Raw genomic sequence first — 24,353 nt, forward strand, 5'->3', positions numbered from 1 at the left:
ACATTACTTTTCATGTCTTTCCTGATAACTCACTCACCAGCCACTTTATTAGGTACACCCATGGACTTGCTTATTAATGCAAATTTCTAATCAGCCAATTATGTGGCAGCAACTCAATGCATAAAGCAGGCAGACTTGGTCAAAAGGTTCAGTTGTTGTTCGGACCAAACATCAGAATGGGGAAGAAATGTGATCTAAGTGACTTTAACTGTGGAATGATTGTTGGTGCCAGACAGGGTGGTTTGAGTATCTCAGAGACTGCTGATCTTCTGGGATTTTCATGCACAACAATTTCTAAAGTTTACAGAGAATGGTGTGAAGAACAAAAAAAAAATCCAGTGAGCGGCAGTCCTCTGTGGAAAATGGCTTGTTATTGAGGAGGTCAGGGGAGAATGATCAATCTGGTTCTAGTGGACAGGGAGGTTATAATAACTCAGATAACAAAATATTACAATAGTGGTGTGTGGAAGAGCATCTCTGAACACACAACAGTTCGAACCTTGAAGTGGATGGGCTACAGCAGCAGAAGACCATGAACATACCCTCAATGGCTACTTTATTAGATATAGGAGGTACCTAATAAAGTGGCCACTCTGTAAATATGTCTTCACCCACCACCTGACATTGCCACTGTTTTGGTCTTGCATTTGCTTGCAGGAATAATTTGCAGAAATATCCTGTTTGTATTTCAGACCTACAGATCTAGTTGCTGCATACACACAGAAATATATATGTGAGTGATATTATAATCTTGCATTGCTATTTTGCAAACATTAAACAAACTTTCTGATTCCTGAATCTGTGTCCTGATGTAATTCAATATTCTTTAGCTTCTAAAGCCACAATCAATATGTAAACACATTTTTGCAAAACCCTAGTGTATTTTTATTCCTACCTTCTTTGAAAATAAAGAGAATTCTGGAGCCAGGACTTATCGACAAGATAGAATAAACAATTCTGGGGGGACCGTCAATATTAGTGCCAATAAGGACCAGGCACATAATGTTCTACATACACCGATAAGTCAGGTACATTGAAGGATTTTCCAGGGATAGAGTGTTTGGCAGAGTTGCCAGGTGTCTCCATGCACACAACAGTTTTCCATCTCTGTTAAGAAACTGGGAAGCACTTTGTTGGATATTCCAGCCCAGAAAGTTGGCTGCTTATGACCACTGTGATTACGTGAAAATAATTGTTCCATTTTTAACCAGAATGCAAAGACATGTGACTTTGACCTACCAAAAATTGATGGAAAGAATTAGGAATATTCTAAAGAAATAGGATCTAGTGCTTTCCTGGCATATATGATGAATAAACTCCTCTTGGACTTCCAGCTGGGTACAGGTATCGATCATAACCGACGATTCGATGCCAAACCCAGACATCATCCCTGAAGAAGATGGCGGAGTTTGTCATCGAAACATCGGTTATAATCGATACCTGTACCCGGCTGGAAGCCCGAGAAGAGTTTCATTCGTTCTAAAGTAATACTTTTTGTCTGGTGATCACACTCAACAAGTTAAATTGTCGTTCATTTACTGGTCTGTCATGCTGGTTGAAATCATTCATGTGCCCAAAACAAAGCGTCACTCCCCAGTTCCTAAATATTCCTTATGCAATCGCTATGTCCGTTAGAACAATGTGACAACACCAACATAAATATTGCTTTACTTAAGGACCATGCATAGCCACAACCAGATGCACCAGGTGACCAGGATTCATATTGCTGTTCTCATTCCCTTCCTCAATTTTTTTGGGAAAAGCAGAACAAATTAACCAGTAAAACAAAACTGTACCACATATTACTCGAATAAATTCAATCTTCCACAATTATAATGCTAATATTTTTAGCATTCACATTGTGGAAATCATTACTTTTAACTAATAAACCATAACCAAAAAAAACTTCCACATAATCAAACATAATGGCACAGTACCTGGAACATTGCACAGTACTGCACAGGATGTCGTGCCAAACTAATTAAACTAGTAATTAAATGCCTAACCAAATTAATCCTTCTGCCTTCATTAACCCCTTTTGCCTACTGAATTGAGAGAACCATATTGAAACCAGACAGAAGCTTCAGATCACTGTGTGACCTTATCCTTCTTTGTCTCCATAATCTCCTTTGGCATTTCTAATTTCTGACAATTCATACCTAATCTCCAGATTTCAATTCTCCAACAATAGCAGCTATGACCAATCTCTCCCAAAGCCTCCCTTGTCCAATCCTCACACATTCTTTGGGATTCTCCTGAAAAAATCCCTCTTTGACCAAGCCTTTTTAAGATTCAAGATTGCTTAATGTCATTTCCAATACACGAGTGTAAAGGAGAAAGAAATAATTGTTACTCTGGATCCAATACAGCACAACAAAACCCACAATAAAATAAAGAGCACAATAATTTAAAAAATACAATAAATGTAAATACATAAGAGAGCAATAGATTGATAGCATGTTCATAAAGTGACGCTTGGTACAGTAGTGTCTGAACATGAATGGAAAAGGTAATGTAGTGGTGGTGGGGGATGTTGTGGGATGAGTTAGTGGGTGGAGGTATTGAGCAAATGGATATCAGGGGATCCTCAAAGGTTCATACTTGGTGGTTTTGTCAGTGATGAGCAAGGTCTGGCCCTTGTGCTATACTGCTCAGTCACATAATACTGATGCACTGTAATGTGAGAAAGCCTGGATTAATTGTAAGATGATAAGAGGCATAGACAGAGTGGACAGCCAGAGACTTATACCCAGAGCAGAAGTAACTGATGGGGACGGGGGGAGGGGGGGGGGTTGAAGTGGAAAACACAATTTTAATGTGATTGGAGTAAAGTACAGGGGGATGTCAGAGGTAAGATTTTTACACAGAGAGAGGTGGGTGCATGGAATGCCTTGTGGTAGTGGTAGGGGCAAATACATTAGAGATCGTTCAGAAACTCTTAGATGGGAGGCGTATACTGCAGATGATAGAAAAAGTGAAGGGCTACATAGGAGAGAATGATTAGGTTGATTTTAGAGTAGGTTAAAATGTTGGCACAACATTGTGGGCCGAAGGGCCTATGTCCTATTATATTTGATCATATTATCAACCTTGCGTTCCCAATGGCTTGGATTTTGTCAGGTCTTGCCAACAAATGCAGAAGGACGGAATTCACCAGCCAAGCTCTACTTGTGATTTCCTTGTCGTTGCGAGACTCTGCATGGAGTCAAACAATGGAGCGTACGTTTATTTATGCTGGGAATCTGCTCCCATACGCTGCACCAGGTTAAAGCTGCTGCATTCGTCTCAATGGGGTTTCGAACAAGAAAAGTCAGAATGTCAGTTTTATTTTGATTATCAATGCATCTTTTAGTATCCCTAATTAGTTCATAGTGTTCTTGGGGCATTTTTATTCAATTTCACCTTTTAATATTTGAAGTAAGTTTAGATTGTTTTATTTTTAATATTGCTATATGTTGCTAAATATTAGAGATAATCACAACTGATGACAGCTTTGTCAGACAGTCCAACCATAGTCCCTGTGTATGTTGACTGAGGGCCTACCACTGCTCAGGGCCTTGTTGGTCAATTCTGGGAGTGGCTGGAACAGCAAAATAGCAAGGCCAACTGCTAAGGGGGTGATGGGCGCTAAAAGAAAATCCTAAACATTGTCATGGCACTCAGGGTCAGTTAATAAGGAGAGTAAGAACATTATAAACAGAAAAGAGTTTGCAGATGCTGAGAATTCCAGAGGGACACACTCAAAATGCTGGAGGAACTCAGGAGTTCAGGTAGCATCCATGGAAATGAATAAGCAGTTGACGTTTTGGTCTGACACCCTGCTTCAGGACTGGAAAGAAAGGGAGCAGGTGGCAGAATGAAATGTTAGGGGGAGGGGGAGTAGGCTAGAAGATAATAGATGAAGCCAGGTGTGTGGGAAAAGTAAAGGGCTGAGAGGAAGTAATCTGATAGGAGAGGAGAGTGGACCATGGGAGAAAGGGAAGAGGTAAGAGGCCAGAGTGGGGAATAGTCGATGAGGGAAAGACAAGGGATCTTCTTTAACTGAAAGGAAAAGTTGATGTTCATGTCACCAGGTTGATGGCTACATAGACAAAATATTAGGCGTGGCCCTTCCACCCAGAGAGTGGCCTCACTGTGGCAAAAGAGGAGGCCATAGATTGACATGTGATAATTGGCATGAGGGTAGGAATTGAAATGGTTGACCTCTAGGAAATTCTACTTTTGGTGTATGGAGCGGAGGTGCTCGACAAAGCAGCTCCGCGATGTAGAGGAGGCTGTTTCAGGAGCAACAGATACAATAGACAACCCCAAAAGATTCACAGCTGAACTATTACCTTACCTGGAACAACTGTTTGGGGCCCTGAATGTAGGTGAGGGAGGAGGTGAAAAGGCAGGTGTCGCCCCTTGGCTGCTTGCAGGGATAAGCACCATGAAGAAAATTAGGGTAGAGGGTTGAATGGCCAAGGGAATTACGGAGGGAGTGATCCCTGTGGGAAGTGGAGGGGGGTTAGTAAAGTTGTGTTAGATGGTAGGATCCCATTGGAAATGGTGGAGGTTGATGTGTTGGATGAAGAAGCTTGTGGTGTTTGTAGGTGAAGAAGAGAGGAACTCTATTCCTGGTAAGGCGGCGGGAAGATAGGGTGAGTGCAGATGTCCAAGAAATGGAGGAGATGTAGGTGAGGGAAACATCAATGGTGGAGGAAGGAAAACCCGGTTCCTTGAAGAAGGAGGACATGTCCTGGAAAGGAAACAGATATAGCAGAGACAAAGTAACTGAGAAAAGAGACAAAGTGAGATAAAGTAACTGAAAAAGTGGTATTTTTATGGAGACAGCATTGGAAGAAATATAGCCATGGGAATTGGTAGGTTTACAAAAGATGTCGGTAGATAAATTGTCTCCAGAGATGGAGATAGAGAGTTCAAGAGAGGGGAGGGAAGTATCAGAAATGGATCAAGTAAATTTAAGGGCCGGGCGGAAGTTGGACATAAAGTTGATGAAATTGATGTGCTCAGAATGGGTGCATGAAGCAGCACCAATGCAGTCATCAATGAAGCGGAGGAAGAATTGCAGAGCATTACTGGGAAGGCTTGGAACATGGACTATTCAATGAAAAAGCATGCATAGCTGAGGCACGTGTGGGTGCTCATGCTACCCCCTGAGTCTGGAAAGAACATTGTAAAAACTGTAAAAACATTGGGGGCCATTGTAAACACCAAATGGGACTTCTTCAAAGGGATTTCTTGCATTGAAAAGAAAGATTCTGGTGTGCTAGAAAAGCCAAAAATAGCAGACGCTCAAAAGCTGAAATAAGCAAAATGAGAAAATGCAGGAGATTCTCAGTAGATCAGACTACTTCTGTGGGGAAAGAATCAGATCACTGGTGACCCATGGTTTGTTGTTAGGGAAGCAGTCCTTGTATTACAATGTCTACCACAGAAGTTGATGTAGCCAGTGATGCAAACAGTATCCTCCCCATATGGTTCACAAAGCATATTCTAGCCAGAAACCTCAAAGCAACCCTTCAAGGCCTCAGTGGCCTCTGGAAACAATTTCCTTACTATCTTGGTGGTAGCTAGCTGTTGCAGTACTTTGGGCTTTTACAAGGGAATGAGGTGAACTAGATTATGATCTGATCCTCCAAAAAGGGGGCCGTGCTGTGGAGCTGTAGGCATCTTTAATATTTCCATATAACAGATCCAACATTTTATTAGAATCTGTTCAAGACAGATCAATAGATATTAAGATATTAAAAAGCCCTCCGCTGTCAGTTTTGGTATTTTGTCGAGCATCACTCGAGTACCGTTTGCAGACAAAATACTCGTGTCACATAAGTCCTGATTGTTACAATCAGACTTTGGAGGTGTTTATCTCTTTTACTCTACAGTTCGGAATTTGAGTCACAGACTGCTTAGAAGATTGGATAGTTTAATTTTCCTTCTACTGACATGACGCTGTTCAGGATTCAAACTGAGTACTACCGTGACAGCTGAGAGAAAACAAAACCATCCACAATGTTCCAGCTGCCAGTAACTTCCGCGCATCTGAATGTTACAGCAGAATACAGCTAATGGCTAATGCCATCACGCACGCTTGCTGTCATTGACAAAAGATGCATTTCCCCCTCCAAGACTTGCTAGGGCCAGAACGTAAGGCAGCATTTGTGAAAGGTGCCCTTGGAAGTACTTAGAGTGAAATGGCAAAAGAAACAATGCTGCCATAGCACATTTCATAACCAGAGCATTTTCCACTTAATCAAGAGCAACTGTGGTTGTATTCATTTTCCAAAAGATGGCAATAAAAAAATTCTGATAATTAGTCTTAAGTGTTGGTTCTGTGATAAATATTCACCAGGAAACCCTTGGTCCTGGCATGGATGTTCTACTTTCACTGATAGGGCAAATGTATACCTCTGTGGCAGCTGCACTCCCTCACCTGAAACTCAGCATATTGGACAGAGCTAAGCTCCCTTTTAAGTTACGTACGCTCACATTCTTGATTGGGATTCACATTCACAGACTGTTAGCTGATACTGGCCTTGTGTATTCATAAGCATTATGAACCTGATCACTTGCTACTAGCTACAATTTCTAGACCAATGAAACTTCAGGAGTTAAGTTAACTCTAATTATAATCTCAAAGTTCAGAAAGATACTGATAGGAATATTTTTACAAATTTAGCCGGCTGGTGGCGTAGTGGCATCAGCGCCGGACTTCCGAGCGAAGGCTCCAGAGTTTGAATCCAGCCGGCTCCCTTGCATTCTTTCCATCCATGCTGGGTTGAGCGTTGAGCCAGCAACTCGATCCCATAAAAACAAGAAAGCCTGCGAAAAAATTACTGTCACAACAGCGTCCCGATGTCTCCACTCGGAGTTAAGGGCTTACTTCTTCTTCTCTTCTATTTTTACAAATAGTATTTTTGTGAAACTGACAATGCGATGGATCATTCTGAAATCTAAACTTACCACCTGCGATATCCACCAGTCTACAGTCAATTGTTTTGGGTTACAGAAAGTGTGTGGACTTTCCATGATTCAACATGGCAGTATGAAATCAGAGATGAGTTGAACAGTAAAGAAGAGTTGTTGAACTTCTGGTAGAAGTTAAGTATTATCTGGCTTAGTAAGTTCACTTTAAACACCTAAAAATGTGAAGCATGGTAATTCAGTCTGTATGTCAGCACTTCACTACGTTAGTTAGAAACCAAAGATAATTGACGAATTCAAGGAGGAAGCTTGAATTTCATGACAAAGTGGATCTCAGGGTGAAACAAGCTTGAGATTGTCTTCAAAATTTGTACTTTAAAATTAGCGCACCAAAATCAAAATGGAGAACATAGGCTTTTGAATTGAGATAACAAGATTCAACTTATGTTGAAGTTACATCATTTTAAAGGAAAGATTATCTTATCGGACATGAAACAAGAAGAAAATTATAAATAATACACATCCTTTGGGAAGCTTAAAATTATTGCCAGGGTTGGTGGGACTGAAGGAGGGAGGCTAAGAATGAGATTTCAATTGACTAACTGCCATTAAAGCCAACTTGAATTTGCTGGACAAGAACCAGCAAAGTTTAAAATATATAATTACTTGCATTAACTTGCGTTTACCTCAATGCATTTTAGCTTGTGGCAATTGCTGCTTTGTTCCATTGCTAATTCAAGTAAAGTAGACGAATGTGTTAACTTGTTACGGGGAGCCATTTCATCAAGCATTGAGTGAAAATCAACTAACCATCTAACCTAGCACAGCAGGAAAAGTTATTGCAGACGCTGCAATTGGGCACTGTGAAACGAGCTTCTACGTTTTGTCTCTTGTAAAACTTCCACAGTGCAGGCTGATCTAATTTTACCATTTCTAATTACTACTCTGGCAGAATCATTAATCTCTGCCCATTTACCCCTTTTTACACATTATTGGAAACTATTTCAACCCATTTCAAAGCAAAAAGGTTGTAATAAATAAAGGTAATGTCATTATCCTAAGCAGAGTGGATGGAGGGATATTCTGAGAACTTGTGTTAAAGCAGGCAGGAAGATATCATACCAAAACGTAAGTCAACATGTCCAAAAAGCACAAAGCAAAATTGGTATTAAGTTGCATACAATGAGAAGAGAAATTGGAATAAACAGAAAAAGGGACAAAATATGAAAGATAAATCAAAGTCACATGTGCTGAGATAAAAGGTTATAGAGGTCAGTGGCTTTGGCACAGTGCAGTATTGCCTCTTGGCCAACTAATTCAGTACTGGCTCTATGTCAAACAATCCTGCTCTCCTTACAACCTTGCAAGATTCACAAACTTAACCAAATCCCTATTAAATGTTCCAAATAAACCTGCATTCCCTTCTACCGTCAGCCATGTTTTTCAGACCCAGAAGTTTTTCAGTGTAGCACTTTCTATTTTTTTTGCCACTCACCTCATTTCAAAATCCAGAGTATTTGATCCCTCTACCAAAGGGAACAGTTCCTCAGTTTGTATCCTTTATGACTTTAAATATTTCAGTTTCACTTCATTGTAGCCTTCTCTGTTGCAAGAAGAACAACACCAGCTTCTCTCACATAAACCCTCACCCTCATCCATAAGTCCCCTTTATTCACTCTTCAAAGCATTTTCGGCTTTCGTAAAGTAGGGTGCACAAAGCTGCACACAATACTGTAACTATGGCTGAACCAATATTTTATAAAGATTCATTGTATTTCTGGTTACCATTTCACCCTCTATCCTTCGCTTCTTCTGACTTATTTATTTAGCAATAAACTGCGGAGCCACGCCATTCCAGCAATCCCATCATCCCGATTAACCCTAGGCTAATCATGGGACCAATTAACCTAACCTGTATGTCTTTGACCCGTGTGAAGAAATGGAGCGCCTGGGGAAAATGCACACATTCCACAGGGAGGACGTACAGGGACTTTTCGGAAAGGCTCTGGAATTAAACTACGAACACTGGAAGGCTCCAAGCTGTAATTGTGTCACCCTAACCACTACGCTGTCATGGTCCTCTTGCACACCCCTTTCTTCCTAAACATTACCCTTTCCAGCCCCCTCAGTTTCTCTCTTCACAACCCCCTCCCCCTCATTGTTCCTATCTTCCCCCCATCCCTTCTTTATTTGGATCCACTCTTAGCCTTCCTTTCTTTCAGGAATCCAGAACTGGTGGCCCTTTGTTGTCTTCACCTATCACCTCTTAGTTTCTATTTGCACCTGCACCCTTCCCTCCTCTGCCTGACTCCATCTGCCAATCAATCCCTCATCAGCTGGATCCACCTCTTGCTTTCCTGCTTTTGCCCCATTTCTCCCCCTCACCTTTGGATACTTCCCCTCTACTCTAGATGAAGGGTCGCAACCTAAAATGCCTACTGCCCATTTTTTCTTCACAGATGTTCTGAACGGAGGAGATACAGTACAAGTCTCCACGTCTCCTCTCTGAGCCAGAACCCTGAGTTCATCCAACTGCTTGTTTTTTTTTGCTTCATTATGACTTCAATGCTCATATGCTCTTGGGCTTTATTTGTAGAACCCAGATTCCAGCTGCTATTTAAACTTCTTGTACCTACTTTAGAATTGTGCCCTGTCATTGTCATTGTTAAGGTGGGAGGGGGCAGGGGAAGGAGTACAAACTGGCAATAATAGGTGAGATCAGGTGAGGGGGAAGATGGGTGGATGGAGGGAGGAATTCGGCTTCTCCTCCCTCCACCTTCCTTTTCTAGATTCTTCCCCTTTCCTTTCCAGTCCTGATAAAAGGTCTTGGCCCAAAATGTTAACTGTTTAGTCCTCTCTATAGACACTGCCCCACCTGCTGATTTCCTTCAGCATTTTGTGTGTATTGTTCTGGATTCCCAGCATCTGCAGAATCTTTTGTGTTTAGGTTAGCAGGGTTGACCATTAATAGCCAAGTCCATAAGGATGCATCAGTCAGTTTGGTTCTGTGGCAGGTCTTTTGTTTAGAGCAGTTCGAGATGGGATATTAATCCCATAATGCTGACCTTGTCCAAATCCAGAAACTTCTGCCTTATAATGCATCATTACAAGGTAGGTATTTCATCACAGAGAGAAAGTATAGTCTGGCAATTGGTCAGAAGAGCAGACATGGCCATGTTTCATGAAGTGTTATTACAATCGACACTTTGCACTTATATCTCCAAGAGTCCAGGATAGTACGGGGCAAAGCCAAAGTCCTTCTGCAACCAAGAAGCCTAGAGCAACAGAGGAGGTCTCATCACTTCGCAAGTGACTGTAATGAACTCTGCAACTGAACGGAGGAGATACAGTACAAGTCTCCACGTCTCCTCTCTGAGCCAGAACCCTGAGTCCACCAGCAAGTTGAGGCCCAGTGTCTGCAAATCTGGAGGCTGGAGTCCAGAGACAACCTGGTGTGTGTGTGTGTGTGTGTGTGAGTTCTGTTTTGCTGCACTGTGCATTGTTCTGCTGAGCTGTGTGGACTCGCTATGTTGGCACTAGAATATGTGGCAATGCTTGTGGGCTGCCCCCAGCACATCCTTAGTTTTCAATACAAACATATGCTGGTTTTTAATACAAACAATACATTTCACTGCATGTCTCAACCTGAATCTTAATCACTTGTTTAACTGAGACACCTCACTACCATTCAAGGCCCCAGACAGTCCTTCCAGGTGAGATGACGCTTCACCTGTGAGTCTGCTGGGGTCATCTACAGTATCTGGTGCTCCCAGTCTGGCTCCTGTATATTGATGAGACCTGGCGTAGATTGGGAGACGGCTTCAGCAAGCACCAACGCTCCATCCACCAGAAGAAGCAGGATATCCCAGCGGCTACCCATCTTAATTACACTTCCCATTCTCATTCCAATATGTCAATCTGTGGCTTCCACCACCGTCATGATAAGGCCACACTCAGATTGGAGGAGCAACACCTTATATTCTGTCTGGGTAGCCTCCAACCTGATGGCATGAACTTTGATTTCTCGAGCTTCCAGTAATGCCACCTCCTCTCCTTCACCATTCCCTGATCCCGTTTCCCTCTCTCACCTTTCCTGTCCATCACCTCCCTCTGGTGCTCTTCCCCTTTTCTTTCTTCCATGGCCTTCTGTCCTCGCCTGTCAGATTCCCCCTTTCTCCAGCCCTGTAATTTTCGAACAATCAACTTCCCAGCTCTTTACATCGCCCCTTCCCTCTCCACTCCCAGTTTCACCTATCACCTTGTGTTTCCCCAGTCCTGATGAAGGGTCCCTGCTCTAAATGTCAGCTCTTCTCTTTTCCATAGAAGCTGCCTGGCCTGCTGAGTTCCTCCAGCATTTTGCTTGGATTTCCAGCATCTGCAGATTTTCTCGTTTGTCTCCCAATGTCTACACTGGGTGATAATAAGGGGAAAAGATCAGAAATGAATGCTGGCAGTGTAGGATTCGCAGAGACAAGCTTCTTCCCTTGCATATATCTTTCCCTTGTGCAATAATAACCACAGTGAAAAGACTTCATTTTCTAATTATTTGCATGACCAGGAAAGTAGTCTGGGGAAGTAAATGAAGCAATTGTATCTTAATCAATCCAAACAAATCCACTGTGGGAGGCTAGGCAAAAATATATACTTGATAATGCAAATTACTAAAAATAAAAGGGCAAATTTAGAACTCCCACACTTCCACAGGGAGTCACACTTGAAGGAAGTGTGGAACAAATACACCGTAAAACTTCAGCACTGGATCTCCTGTCAGAGCTCTTAATACAGCCTCCTGTTCCAAATGTAACTGCTCCATTTATTTTAGTTAATGTGTGTGGAGTGAAAAAAAAAGTACAGGCAAACTCTTATAAAGCGATAGGCAAATATCACACCTATAGTTTACCTGCAGGGCTAGCACGGTCGTGCGTGAAGTGCCACTGCACCAGAGTGGCAGAGCTTCACCAGGTTGCTGTCGTTCACTGATGGGGAAGCTGGAGATGTACTTTAGCTACTACGGGAGGGATCTGGCCCAACCTGTGCATCATGCCCACGAAGATCTGCCAGTGTTTATTGATTCCTTCCATTGATTTAGTAAGAATAGACAGTTGAAGTGCAGTATTCTCCACCCCAAGGGACCACAAAGGCAGGCAAAGGATACGGCAACCAAAGATTATAGAAGGCATAACATTCTAAGTATTCAACTCAGTGAATAATAAAATACATCATGACTATAAATGGTCACTCCAATACAAGTTTAGTTAAAAGGAACAATTGCCTATCTGCTCAATGACAAAGTGCTTTTGATCCATTTTTCTTTCCACTGATCTGTGGAGCCTCTGTTCTTTCCAGCTCAGTAGCCTTCTAGGGAACACATGGCAGAACATCTGGCATTTTCAACAAACACTAGAGTCCATATTATCTGTAGATTATCAGTTTAATTAAACAATTCGGGAATTATCTTTGGCAAAACAAGTGAAGCAGCACATAAGGTCTGCGTAATGGGTGTACCGTTGGAGACCCAGGGAAATGATGATCATCATTCAAACATAGTCCAGAGGGAAGGACTGTCAGATACTGCAACAGTGCATGAGATGCTTTAAACATGATCAGAATGTATGACTGTGAATGAGGGAAGGTTTATTTCTATGGCTAAGTTCTACTTAATTCTTTATTTTATTTACTTAGAGATACAGCGCAGACTAGGCCATTCTGGCCCTTCGAGCCGTATCACCCTGTGACCCCTGACAACTTTATTTAACCCTATCCTAATCACGGGGCAATTTACAATGACTAATTAACGTACTAACCGCTATGTCTTTGGACTCTGGGAGAAAGCCAGAACTCCTGGAGGAAATCCACGCGGTCAAGGGAGGAATGTGCAAACTCCTTACAGAGGTCTCCGGGAATGAACTTTGAACTCCGACATCCTGTACATAACCTTCAGGTGGGCCAGCCTACAAAGCAACATGCATACAGTGGGGCCTCTTGACATATATTAGCAAAATATGGTTATAACTCAATTGCAGTTTGTCTACACTCATTTACAATACCAACTAATGTAGAATTTACAGCAGATAGACTGTCAAAATGACAATGAAATAAGCCTTCTTTCTCATTATTTCGTATTATCCAATAAAATATCTATGTTTCCCTTTCTCCCTCAGGCACCCTAACTCGCTTTCTCTCACTAGCCTTCTACTTACAACTTAATATACAACAGTTACAATAATTAATTGGGAGGAGGGGTGGAGATACATTGCTACCAAAAGAGGGTGTAAGGTGGTCCTTCCTTCTCTCTGCGAGCCTGCAGGACACTCTTGGACAAGTTGTAGCATTGGCTTAGCAACAACCCCCCCCCCCCCCCCCAATCAGGATCACGTGATGCCATGGTTACAGGTGCTGGATGGTCGCACGAGCAGTTGGTGCACGCCACAAGTCCTGGCTATGCGACCGCTGACGCCAGGCAGACAAACTCTGAAGAATATTGATGACGGATGGGGGTCACCTGTCTCGTAAAGACACTGCCTAGAAGAAGGCAATGGTAAACCACTTCTGCTGAAAATTTTGCCATGAACAACGATAGTCAAAGATTACGATTGCCCACATCATAGATCATGTCACGTTAATTACCATAAGTAAACAACCGGTGAAGATCTGTGGTTGTTCCAGCTTGCCACTGATTGATAACCTTTTTAAATTACTTGTATAATGTTTGGGACAGAATCTTGCAACATGCTCCTATGTATATCAAGATATGAATTTTTCCCTCATGAACTAGGAATAGAATACAAATGTTTATGAACACTGTCATTAACTCAGCACCACCAATGATTCTGACTGCCTTGGGTCCTGACTCATGTAAGCATCAGGAATGTTGAATATATCATAGGCCTAATGGCTATGTTAGGGCCAAATATTAATTCAAAACAAAAATGTGGCAACCCAGTAAAGATCAGGCTCATTTTGGTGCGAGACTTAAAAAAAAATTGTAAACTAGGATAGCAATATTCTGATTAATATGGAAATGAGCCTTGGGTCTTCACATTTGGGGTGAGCTGAGCATGGGCCTTCTTTGGTTCAGGACAAATTCTGTGGCTCTGTTTCCTGTTCACACGGAATACAAATGAGGCCATATTCCATTCCATCACTTGTAACAGAAATGTAAAAGGTTGAAACATTAATGAAATGCCACCTGTTTTCTAACAAATTGAAAGGTTAACTATTAAGAGGTGAATAACAGGCTCCAATTAAATATTACCTTCTCAGATATCAATAAATATTCCTTATTGAGCCACTCCTTCTTCGTCTAACCATCCAATTTGCACAATGCTTAGAGTATTAAGTCTGGAGTTAACCCAATATCTGCTGGAGACCTGATCACTCGATTAATGAATTATTAATTTGTCCTCAGGAATTTACTGACAGGACATCTGTCTTCCTTTCTATGGGTATAGGGAGCAACAGGAGGATAATTACAGGCCCCAGTTAGCTTAGTAGACAGGGTAACATTTCAAGTCAAAGATTTAGGACTGCATAACATCAGCGATAACTTAATTACCATCACTTATAATTGTTTTCTAGCATTTTATGAAGTAATTTTAGTATTTTTGTGTACTACATTTCTTTTGAAATTCTCTGGAGGTGTCATTACACAGGTTCATGCTCCTCTTCACTAAGGCAACACTTTTTGTGCTCCTGCTGAGCTCTGCATCCAGCCGTTTGGGGAAATGTATGTGTCGGAAATGTTCAGAAGATGTGCAGCCCAGGTAGTTGATGGTTTGGTTGAGTTGTTCTCCCATCTTGGGAATTTAATTGCAAACGTTTTGTCACCACGCGAGGAGACATTGTCAGTGCACTGTTGATTCTGGTTATTCGGAGGACATACTACAATCAACAGCACACTGTGATATCTCCTTGCATGGTGATGAAGTGTTTACGATTACATTCCCAAGATCAGAGAACAACTCAAATGTACGTGTTTGTGCCCTGAACATTTCCACTTCCAGTAAGTTAAATACTGAGAAAGCGTCATTAGTTGTGAGAAATATATTCCTGATTATTGCTAACCAGTGTGTTTTTTTTTAAACAAACCACTCTAGTACTTCCACAACACCAGCAGAAGCAAATTAACAGTTACTCTGCAGTGCCCCAACACCTATCTTACATGTGAATCTGCCAATTGGCCATCCAAAGGTACCTGAGGTTTTCTGTGTCTTCCCCATAATGGTCAAGAACTTATGATGATGAAAACTGGGTAAATCTTGACCAGCCATTTGGTTTGAATCATCTGAAGGTGGATGGGCAAAGGACTTGGATTAAGAAACACGTCAAGACAAAGTCTGTTGTCTGGGGTTGATGATCGTGCTGGTGAGGAGGACACTATCCCTGGCTGGGGATATAGGATTGATCAGGTCAGGAGACACTTGAGTGGTTCGGAGGGAAATCTGATTGGGTGAGAAGTATTGCAGAGAATTAGGGTCAGGAGGTCACCTAGTAGGGTCTGGTTGGATGGTTAGTGTGTGAAGGAATGTGCCACTTCAGGAGAGTGTTAAGTTGGAGATAGAGGGGGCGGTTCTAGTACATTAATCAGTGAGTGAGTAAGGAACTTGGTGAACGGGATCGTTAGTTTGTGGGAGTTGGAGTAGGCGTAATATGATGGGAGAATCTGAAGAAGAGCCAATACATAAGATACTCAATGGTCCAACTTGGCTTGGGATCCCAGAGCTAGACTATTGAGGAAGCAGAATCCCCTTCAAGTCATACAGACTCACCCTCAGCACAGGGTTGTAGAAATGGCAGGTCACTTCAAAACAAATCCTGGAGGTGCCAACAGGATTTGCACTGAGTGTCATTTGCCGTCAATATGGGAATATCCAAAGTTCTCCGTGCATTATGTGTGAGACAAAAAGAAGAAGAATTCAGTGCAAAACTCTGGTATAAATCCCAGATTTTTGTTCACATTTTCCATTTCATACAAATTATAACACGTATTACAAAAAAAGATGCCATGCCATCTAATATCTGGTTAAAAACTGGATGGAGTGGATTTCTGAGCTAATTGCACCTCAAAAGTTGAGGGTTTCCCCTTGCATTTTCTAACATATGGTTGCTCATTGTGATTAATCCATTCGCTTTCTGGCAGAGCACAATTTTTAACTCTTTTTCCCAGGATGTGGCAGCTGTTGGAAATCCGGCCAAGACTTTTATAAATTTGAATTGGAGAGAAAGCTTTACATTCAAGCGGTTCAGAATAATTGTGAGTGGTTGGTAAGTTTGCAGATGCTAAAATAAGATAAATGCCTGCAGCAAGTGAGGCAAGGAAACAGCACAGTCTGCCTCGATTGACAGAGAATGTAGGTGTCGCTGGCATCATCAGTGTTTATCACCCAGCTCTAATTGCCCTGTTGAACCTGAGGCTTTGATGGGTCATTTCAGAGGGCGAGTCAGAATCAACTACATTTTTAGGGACTGGAAGTTTGTGTACCCTGGGAATAAAGATGGAAGATCTTGTTCCCTGGAAAGGACATCCCTTCCCTGGAGTATATTAGTGAACCTGATATTTGTGATAATCTGCCTGTTTCATGATTACTGTCACTAATCTGGTGGACAGCTGGCACAGACATAGTTGGCCAAATGGTTTCCTTCTGTGCTGTAACCATTCTATGATAAATCTTTGCATCAGTCGTCCAGGTATCTGAATACTAGCCCAATAACTTTACCATAACACTATCATATCCCCATTAATGAAAATAAATAATTATAAACTCTCAGTGCACAGAAGTGGTTATTCAGACCCGTGTATGTTATATTGTCTGGAAGGGAGGAGAAGGATGATAGTTCCTATTCTCCTCCTTCCTTTCCAGATCCTTTTTCTTCTTTTTACTTCAAAGGCATCATTGTAATTTATTACAAAGTGGTTGTTGAAACTGGTACACAGAAATAATCTAAACCAAAGAACAGAGGGGGTTCTCGATCTTTTTTTAATGATTTATATAATATTTTCAGTCCCAAATGACAGGTTCACTAAACATTTCAGTATTGCCCGAAAAACGGTGAAATCCGCACTTAATTGTATCAGAGACTGGAATTGCATGATCCCAGCGCAACCCACACAAAATGCTGGAGGAACTCAGCAGGCCAGTTTGCACCTATGGAGAGGAATAAACAGTCTACGTTTTGGGCCGATACCCTTTATCATAGGTTCACCGTGTGTTCCTCTCGATTTCCAGCAGCTGTGGAGTCTCTTTGTTTTGATTTGCACTGACCCTATATCCATTAAAAGAAAATGATTTCCATTCAAGCAATGGTTTCTCTGCTCTCAGAAGTGCTGTAAGGTGTTTTGGCGTATAACTCTTGATACCAATTTTTTTCCATTGTTATTGGTTTTTTGAGGGCCAGCAGAACACGAAGGGCCAAATGATCTCTTTTGGTGCATTTGATTCAAATGGCCAGTACTTTTATATTGTGAGATCATCCAAAGAAGATCAACTCGGATTATAAACCCAACCTTGCTTTCTTATTCAAGGTGCAAACTAGGAATCAGATCCACAACTTTCTAAGCCACTGACTAGAGCCACAGCTGAAATATAATGTATATAATTATTAAGTATATGCATTGTGTATATAATTAATATGCCACAGCCAGACATTCCACATGTAACCACCCATGAATTTTCTTTGATTTTAAGAGTACAGGAGCTTTCATGGTACAAAGGCAGCGCTTCACCAGCACATTCAGCTGGGGTAACTTACTCCTTCTGTTTCTCTGAGTTGGGCTAGATACGAAATAAATTTAAGAAGTAGCTTTCAGTAGCTGTTCTCTGCCAGTGTTGGGGAGGTTTCAACTATCACTTCCAAGAGAGAACCATTACTCCACTTCAAAGAATTTAAACATCTTATAACAAGGTATTTTTTTTTACCTATTTGGTTGTTTGTTTTACTGGTAAAACTAGGATTTTAATGATTCTGCTGGGAGCACTGCCAATTAAATATCACAGGTGGTTTGAAACCTGCAGTTGTAGATGCCTTTCAACCCATTCCTTTGTTCCCCTCAATGCCCTGAACTGGTACTAATGCTTTGTGACAGCCTAAAGGGAACTAGTAGAACAGTGGAGAGATGGAATTATGCAAAAATACTGGCTGTACATCTATTTGCATATTATTTTAAATGGCTGAGCTGACCAGCTGCTACAGATGTGTAGGCGGATCATAATGTCAGGTCTGCGTCTCTTCTGGTTTGTTTTGGGTGGAATCTTGCAAGGTTAATGCAGCCTTAAGTGTTTAGGGATTCGATGTGACATTTTTTTGAAAAATTGAAATGAGTAAAATAAGGTATTTAAAAAAAAATAACCAATGTTAATTTAGCTTCACATTGCAAGCATTGCAAAGAAAACTGTGTTATACTGTCACAAGGCTGCTTTGACTACTAACTTGAATCGGACAGAGCCTGCTGAACGTGCCACCAAATCTGTTCTTCAATGTGCCTAGGGCATGTTACATTTATTTTTTCAGCAGTAATGATGCAAACAATGGTTTTTGTTATAAGCTCTTCCTTCTCAAAGAACAGACATCCAGAACCATAATGGATGGCAGACATTTTATGGTTAATGTAGACTGACTGAAATGTTATTTAACAATCAATAATTCATTTAGAAGCAAGGGATTCCAGCAAACTGTTTTACCAGCTTCATTTCACTGAAACTTAATTGAATTTCATCTAGTTTATTCATTCCCTTGGAGTACCAGCCAAAGCTGGCTGAAATGGTTAATGTCGTTACTAGAGTTCGCCGGCTAATTGTTAAGCTCAAGATTCAATGTGGTAAATCCCACCATTACTGAGCGCAAGATGTCTGGTCATCAAGAGGGAAATAGTCAAACACGGGCACAACACTTTCTGCTGGAAATGCCTTCAGATCATTAGCAACAGGCGTATATAAAAGGCTTAATCATACCTGCTTAGAACTGACTTGGGTCCCTTCATTGACTTGGGAAATAACCAATTAAAACACCTAAAATGGGAAAATTTTGTTGACTGTTGAAAACCATTCTAATAGTCATTGATATGAATTGATAACTTCATTTTTCTTTCCATAGATGCTGCTGGATCTGTGGGTATTTCCAGCATTTTTTATTTTCAATTCAGAATTCTGGCATTTGGTTCTTTTTGCTGTTCTATCTGTTCATAGATTGACACATAACAAATTAGTCAAAAGCTAGGGATAGTGGAAAATTTAATTATGAGTATTGGACAAAAATTGCTCAGGTAAATCTGAGAACATAGGACAATGAAGATGCATATATCAGGGGTGCTCTACAGCTCAGCATTCAATACTATCATCCCCTCAAACCTAATCAGTAAACTTCAAGATCTTAGCCTCAATACCTCCTTGCGCAATTGGATCCTCGATTTCCTCACTTGCAGACTCCAGTCAGTTTGGATTGGCAACAATATATCCTCCACAATATCCATCAGCCAGGTGCACCACAAGGCTGTGTGCATATCCCTCTGCTCTACTCACTTTATGCTTATGACTGTGAATCGAAGCACAACTCCAATGACATATTTAAGTTTGATGATGACACGACTGTGTTTGGCTGAATCAAAAGTGGTGATGAATCACGATATAGGAGAGAGATTGAAAATCCGGTGGAGTGGTGCCACAACAACAACCTCTCACTCAACATCAGCGTGACCAAGGAGCTGATCATTGACTGCACGAGAAGGAAACCGGAGGTCCATGAGCCAGTCCTCATTGAGGATCAGAAGCAGAGAAGGTCAGCAACTTTAATTTCCTTGGTGTTATCATTTCTGTCAATCTGTCCTAGGTCCAGCACATAAGTGTTATTACAAAGAAAGCATGGCAGCACCTGTACTTTCTTATAAGTTTAAGATTCAGAATGTCATCAAAAACTTTATCAAACTTCTATAGATGTGTGGTAGAGAGTATACTGACTGGCTGCATCACAGTCTGATATGGAAACACCAATGTCCTTGCATGGAATATCCTACAAGGAGTAATGGATCTGGCCCAGTACATCACAGGTGTGGCCTTCTCCACCACTGAGCACATCTACATGGAATGTTGTCATACCAAAGCACCAACCATTATCAAGGACCCCCATCATCCACACCATGCTTTTTTCTCACTGCTACCATCAAGGAGTAGGTATAGGAGCCTTAGCACCCACACCACCAGGTTCAGGAATTGTTATTACTCCTCAATCATCAGGCTCTTGAACCAGAGGAGATAACTTTACTCTTCTTCATCCACTCCATTGCCGAACTGTTCTCACAACCTATGGACTCACTTACAAGGACTTTTCACCTCAGCTTCTTGGTATTTACTGCTAATTTCTTTACTATTGTTATTATATTTTTCTACATTATCATGTATTGCATTGTACTGCTGCCGCTAAGGTTAACAAATTTCACGGCATATGCTGGTGATATTAAACTTGATTCTGGTTCTGAATCTTCCTTTCTTTTTATCCTTTTTGTCCACCCTGTTGGGGGCCGTCTTTCATTGATTCTATTGTGTTTCTTGTACTTACTGTGAACGTCTGTAAGTAAGTGAATCTCAGAGTAGTAAATGGTGACATATATATTTTAATAATAAACTTACATTGAACTTTGAACAGTGCGGGTCTTTCAGTCCATGTTGCTGTGCTGACCTGTTAATCTACTCCAAGATCAATCTAACCATTCCCTTCCACATAGCCCTCCACTTTTCTTTCATCCACATACCTATCTAAGAGTCTCTTAAATATCCCTCATGTATCTACCTCAACTACCACCCCTGGCAGTGTATTCCACACACCCACCACTCTCTATGTAAAAAAAAACTAATTCTGAATTTCCTCCCTACACTTTCCTCCAATCACGTTAAAATTCTGCCCTCTCATATTAGCCATTGCCACCCCAGCAAAAAGGTGCCGGCTATCGATCCCATGTATGCCTCTTAATGACTTATGCACCTCTATCATGTCATCTATCATCCCCCTTCACTCCAAAGAGAACAGCCCTAGCTTGCTCAACCTTCCCTCACAGGACATGCTCTCCAGTCAAGGCAGCAACCAGGGAAATCTCCTCTGCACCCTCTCTAAAGCTTTCACATCCTGCCTGAAATGAGGTGACTAGAACTGAACACAACACTCCAAGGGAAGCTTGCACATTGTTTACTGGAATGTTCATTTAACATTGGTGATATTTAATGTCGCTGTAGAGTAGAAACGGGGTATTTTTGACTTGGATGAATAGGGTAAATAACCGCACCTCCAAATTCTATCAGATTGAAGGATTATGTGATTGAACTTCGCTCAATTTCAATCGCCCCATCACTGAACTGTTTCCACTTTCAGGGACTCTTCATCTCATGTTCTTGATATTTATTGCTATTTATTGTTATTATTATTTCCCTTTTTTTCCCTCTTTCTTTCTGTTTTTGCACAGAATGTTGGTTTTTTTTCACATTGGTTGTTGTCCATCCTGTTGAGTGTGGCCTTTCATTAATTCTATTGTGTTTCTTGTATCTATTGTGATTGCAGCCAGAAAATGAATCTCAGGGTAGTATATGGTGACAGTTATGCACTTTGATAATAAACTTACTTTGAACTTTGAATTTAACTGTGAAAGTCTGAGGAGGAAATGCCAGGTATAATAGGGAAATTCAATGTTAACCCAGAGAAAAAAAGTGAGCAGAACAAGAATGAGAAAAATAAACCATGAGGTAAAGTTTAAGCAAAGCATTTAACGTCTCCAATAAACTTAAAGTCAAAGAAATGTGACTCCCATTTTGTAACAGTTAACATATGGTGTCAGAAACATTGACTTAATAATTTCATGTCATACCAGTAACTCAATAATTTCATGTCATACCAGTAACTCATACCAATGACTCAACTTGTCTTAACTTTCTATGTTGAGTTTGCTTTGAACGCACAGTGCAAATACAGGAACTTCTTGCTGCCCTGTAAATGGTGACCTGCATTCACAAAGCTAAATGCCAGAGTGGCAAACCTATGACAGGTATTTTTTTTTTGCATTTTGCATTCTGCCTTCGCCTGTCATTGTTGCAGCTTTGAGGTATAAAAAAATGGTGGGCAAGACTTGCCTCAAAGTTGTGACGGGTGAACTTTGGACCCTTATGCGTACTACTCTTCAAGTTTAAGTAGAACAGAATCATAGACAAATTTATGACACAGAATGACGTTATTTGACACAAGAAGTCATTACTGGTGGAAAAGTAACTAGTAACCTTGCCCGATCTTCCTGTTTTTGCTCTCACATCCCTACAGCTGTTGGCTTTCCAACTGCACCTCCAACTACATTTTATGTATAATGACCTTTCCTTCTTCTCCAACCCTTTTAGACAGTGAATTCTAAGTCCAACTCAACCTCCACATGATGATCATTTTTGGCATTTCCCCTCAAATCCAGTTAACAAATATTTTAAATATGTGTCCACTGTTTTACTAAGAGAAATAGAACAATCAGATTTATTTTAATTTCCTCCTAATATTTTTACACACTCTCTCCACCTCCTCTGTTCAAAAGCCAAAAATCTCAGCTTGTACAACCTTTTCTCAAAGCTATGAGTTTCTGGCAAGATTCTCATAAATGAAACTACAGAAGACAGAAGATGCTGGAAAATTGTATAAATTACCAGAGGAACTCAAGGTGTCAGGCAGCATCTGTAGAGGGAAATGGACAGTCAATGTTTCAGGTTGGAGCCTTTCATCTGGACCAGTCCATGAATCACCTCAGGAACGTCTCCTGTATTTTTATTTATTGAAATATGTCACGGAATAGGCCCTTCCAGCCCTACGAACCGCACTGCAGGCAATCCCTTGATTTCACCCTAGCCTAATCACAGGACAATTTACAATGAGCAATTAACTTTGGACTGTGGAAGGAAACCAGAGCGCCTGGTGGAAACCCTTGAGGTCACTGGGAGAACACACAAAGTCCTTACAGGCACCACCGGGAATTGACCCTGGGTCACTGGTACTATAAAGCATTGTACTAACCATTATGCTACCACGCCACCCTAATCGTGTCTTCCCTGTAACATAGTGATCAGATGTACACGTGGAACTCAGGCTGTAGCAAGTGGTGTGTACCGTGTCCCTGCTACTACTTGCTCCCTCGAATTGTCACTTCTTCAGCTAATAACAGGCATCACGTAAAAACTTCATCAATCTGAATTACTATCTTTCAGAATCAGATTTATTATCCCTGAATTAGATTACATTGTTTGCAACAGCAGTAAAGAGCAATGACAAAATTATATAGATTACAAAAATAAGTAAACAAAATAAGGAATAATGAGGTAATGTTTGTGGGTTCATGGACCATTCAGAAATCTCAGTCAGAGGGAAAGGAACTATTTCTGAATTGTTAAATGTGGGTCTTCAGTCTTCTGTACTTTCTCCTTGATGGTAGTGACAAGAAGAGGGCATGTCCTTGATGGTGAGAGTCCTTAGTGATGGATGCCTCCCCTCTTGAGGAATTGCCTGTTGAAGATGTCTGCAATGGTGAGGAAAGTTGTGCCTGTGATGAAACCAGCTGAGTGTCCAACCTTCTGCAGTCTCTTGTGATCTCATGTGCATTGGAGCCACTATGCTACAATTCAGATTTCAGATTCCGATTTATTTATCACATGCACATTAAAACACACCGTGAAAAGCTTCATTTGTGTTAAGCACTCATACACTTAGGGCTCTGCAGCTTGTAAATGTCCGACACATTCTGGCAACAACTTAGCATGCCCATGATGCTTGGCAGAACATATCAAAGCAGGACACAACAAACAACAGCAAAGCAAGCCCTTTTCTTCTCTCCCACCCACCCAAACGCATGGACAATCGTCTAACTCCATGACAGAACAAAGTCTCCAATCTCCAGGCTTCAACCATCAATCTTCAATTTCTGTCAGCCTCTAATGTTCAGTATTAACCCCTGATCTAGCTGATCATGGGGTATCGAGCTCCAGGTGCACCTTGTGCCTCCTGTTCGCACAGGCATCTGATCCTGGTTGGCCTTTGAGCACAGAGTGGAAGCATAGACTCCAGATGTTCTTCATCGCCCATCCATGTGGCTGGCTTTCAAACTCCGGTCGGAGGTGTCCTTCGTCATGCGTCCACATAGCTGGACATTGAATGTGGGGTGGAGGACTAACCTCTAACTTCTCCACATCCCTGTCCCTAAACCCTAATCTGACCCTTACCTCCCTTTTTGTCCCTGAAACTATCCATACAAACTTAAAAAAAACCCAATTAAGTCTGAGTCACAATCTCGATGGAAACTGCGACTTGGTGCCATCTTGACACCTGTGACGCCACCAGTCAGAATACTTGCCACCATACATCTAATTTTTAAGGGTCTTTGGTGACATAAAGAATCTCGTCTAACTCCTAACCAAGTAGGGCTGATG

General features: G+C 41.3%; 1 protein-coding gene across 15 annotated transcripts in view; it reads right to left on the reverse strand.

The window, feature by feature from the left end:
* The window catches only part of rbfox3a (RNA binding fox-1 homolog 3a), a 653,715-nt gene that overhangs the window by 114,939 nt on the left and 514,423 nt on the right, over positions 1-24,353 (reverse strand). For 10 of the 15 annotated variants that reach the window (XM_059948617.1, XM_059948614.1, XM_059948621.1 and 7 more), the window contains one exon: positions 12,729-12,875. The exons of the other annotated variants lie outside the window; for them this stretch is intronic. In XM_059948617.1, the coding sequence (XP_059804600.1) occupies positions 12,729-12,875 (147 nt within the window). The remainder of the gene's footprint in view (positions 1-12,728; positions 12,876-24,353) is intronic. 15 annotated transcript variants of the gene reach the window in all.

Source organism: Hypanus sabinus, chromosome 23 (genome assembly GCF_030144855.1).
Source record: "Hypanus sabinus isolate sHypSab1 chromosome 23, sHypSab1.hap1, whole genome shotgun sequence".
NCBI lineage: Eukaryota > Metazoa > Chordata > Chondrichthyes > Myliobatiformes > Dasyatidae > Hypanus > Hypanus sabinus.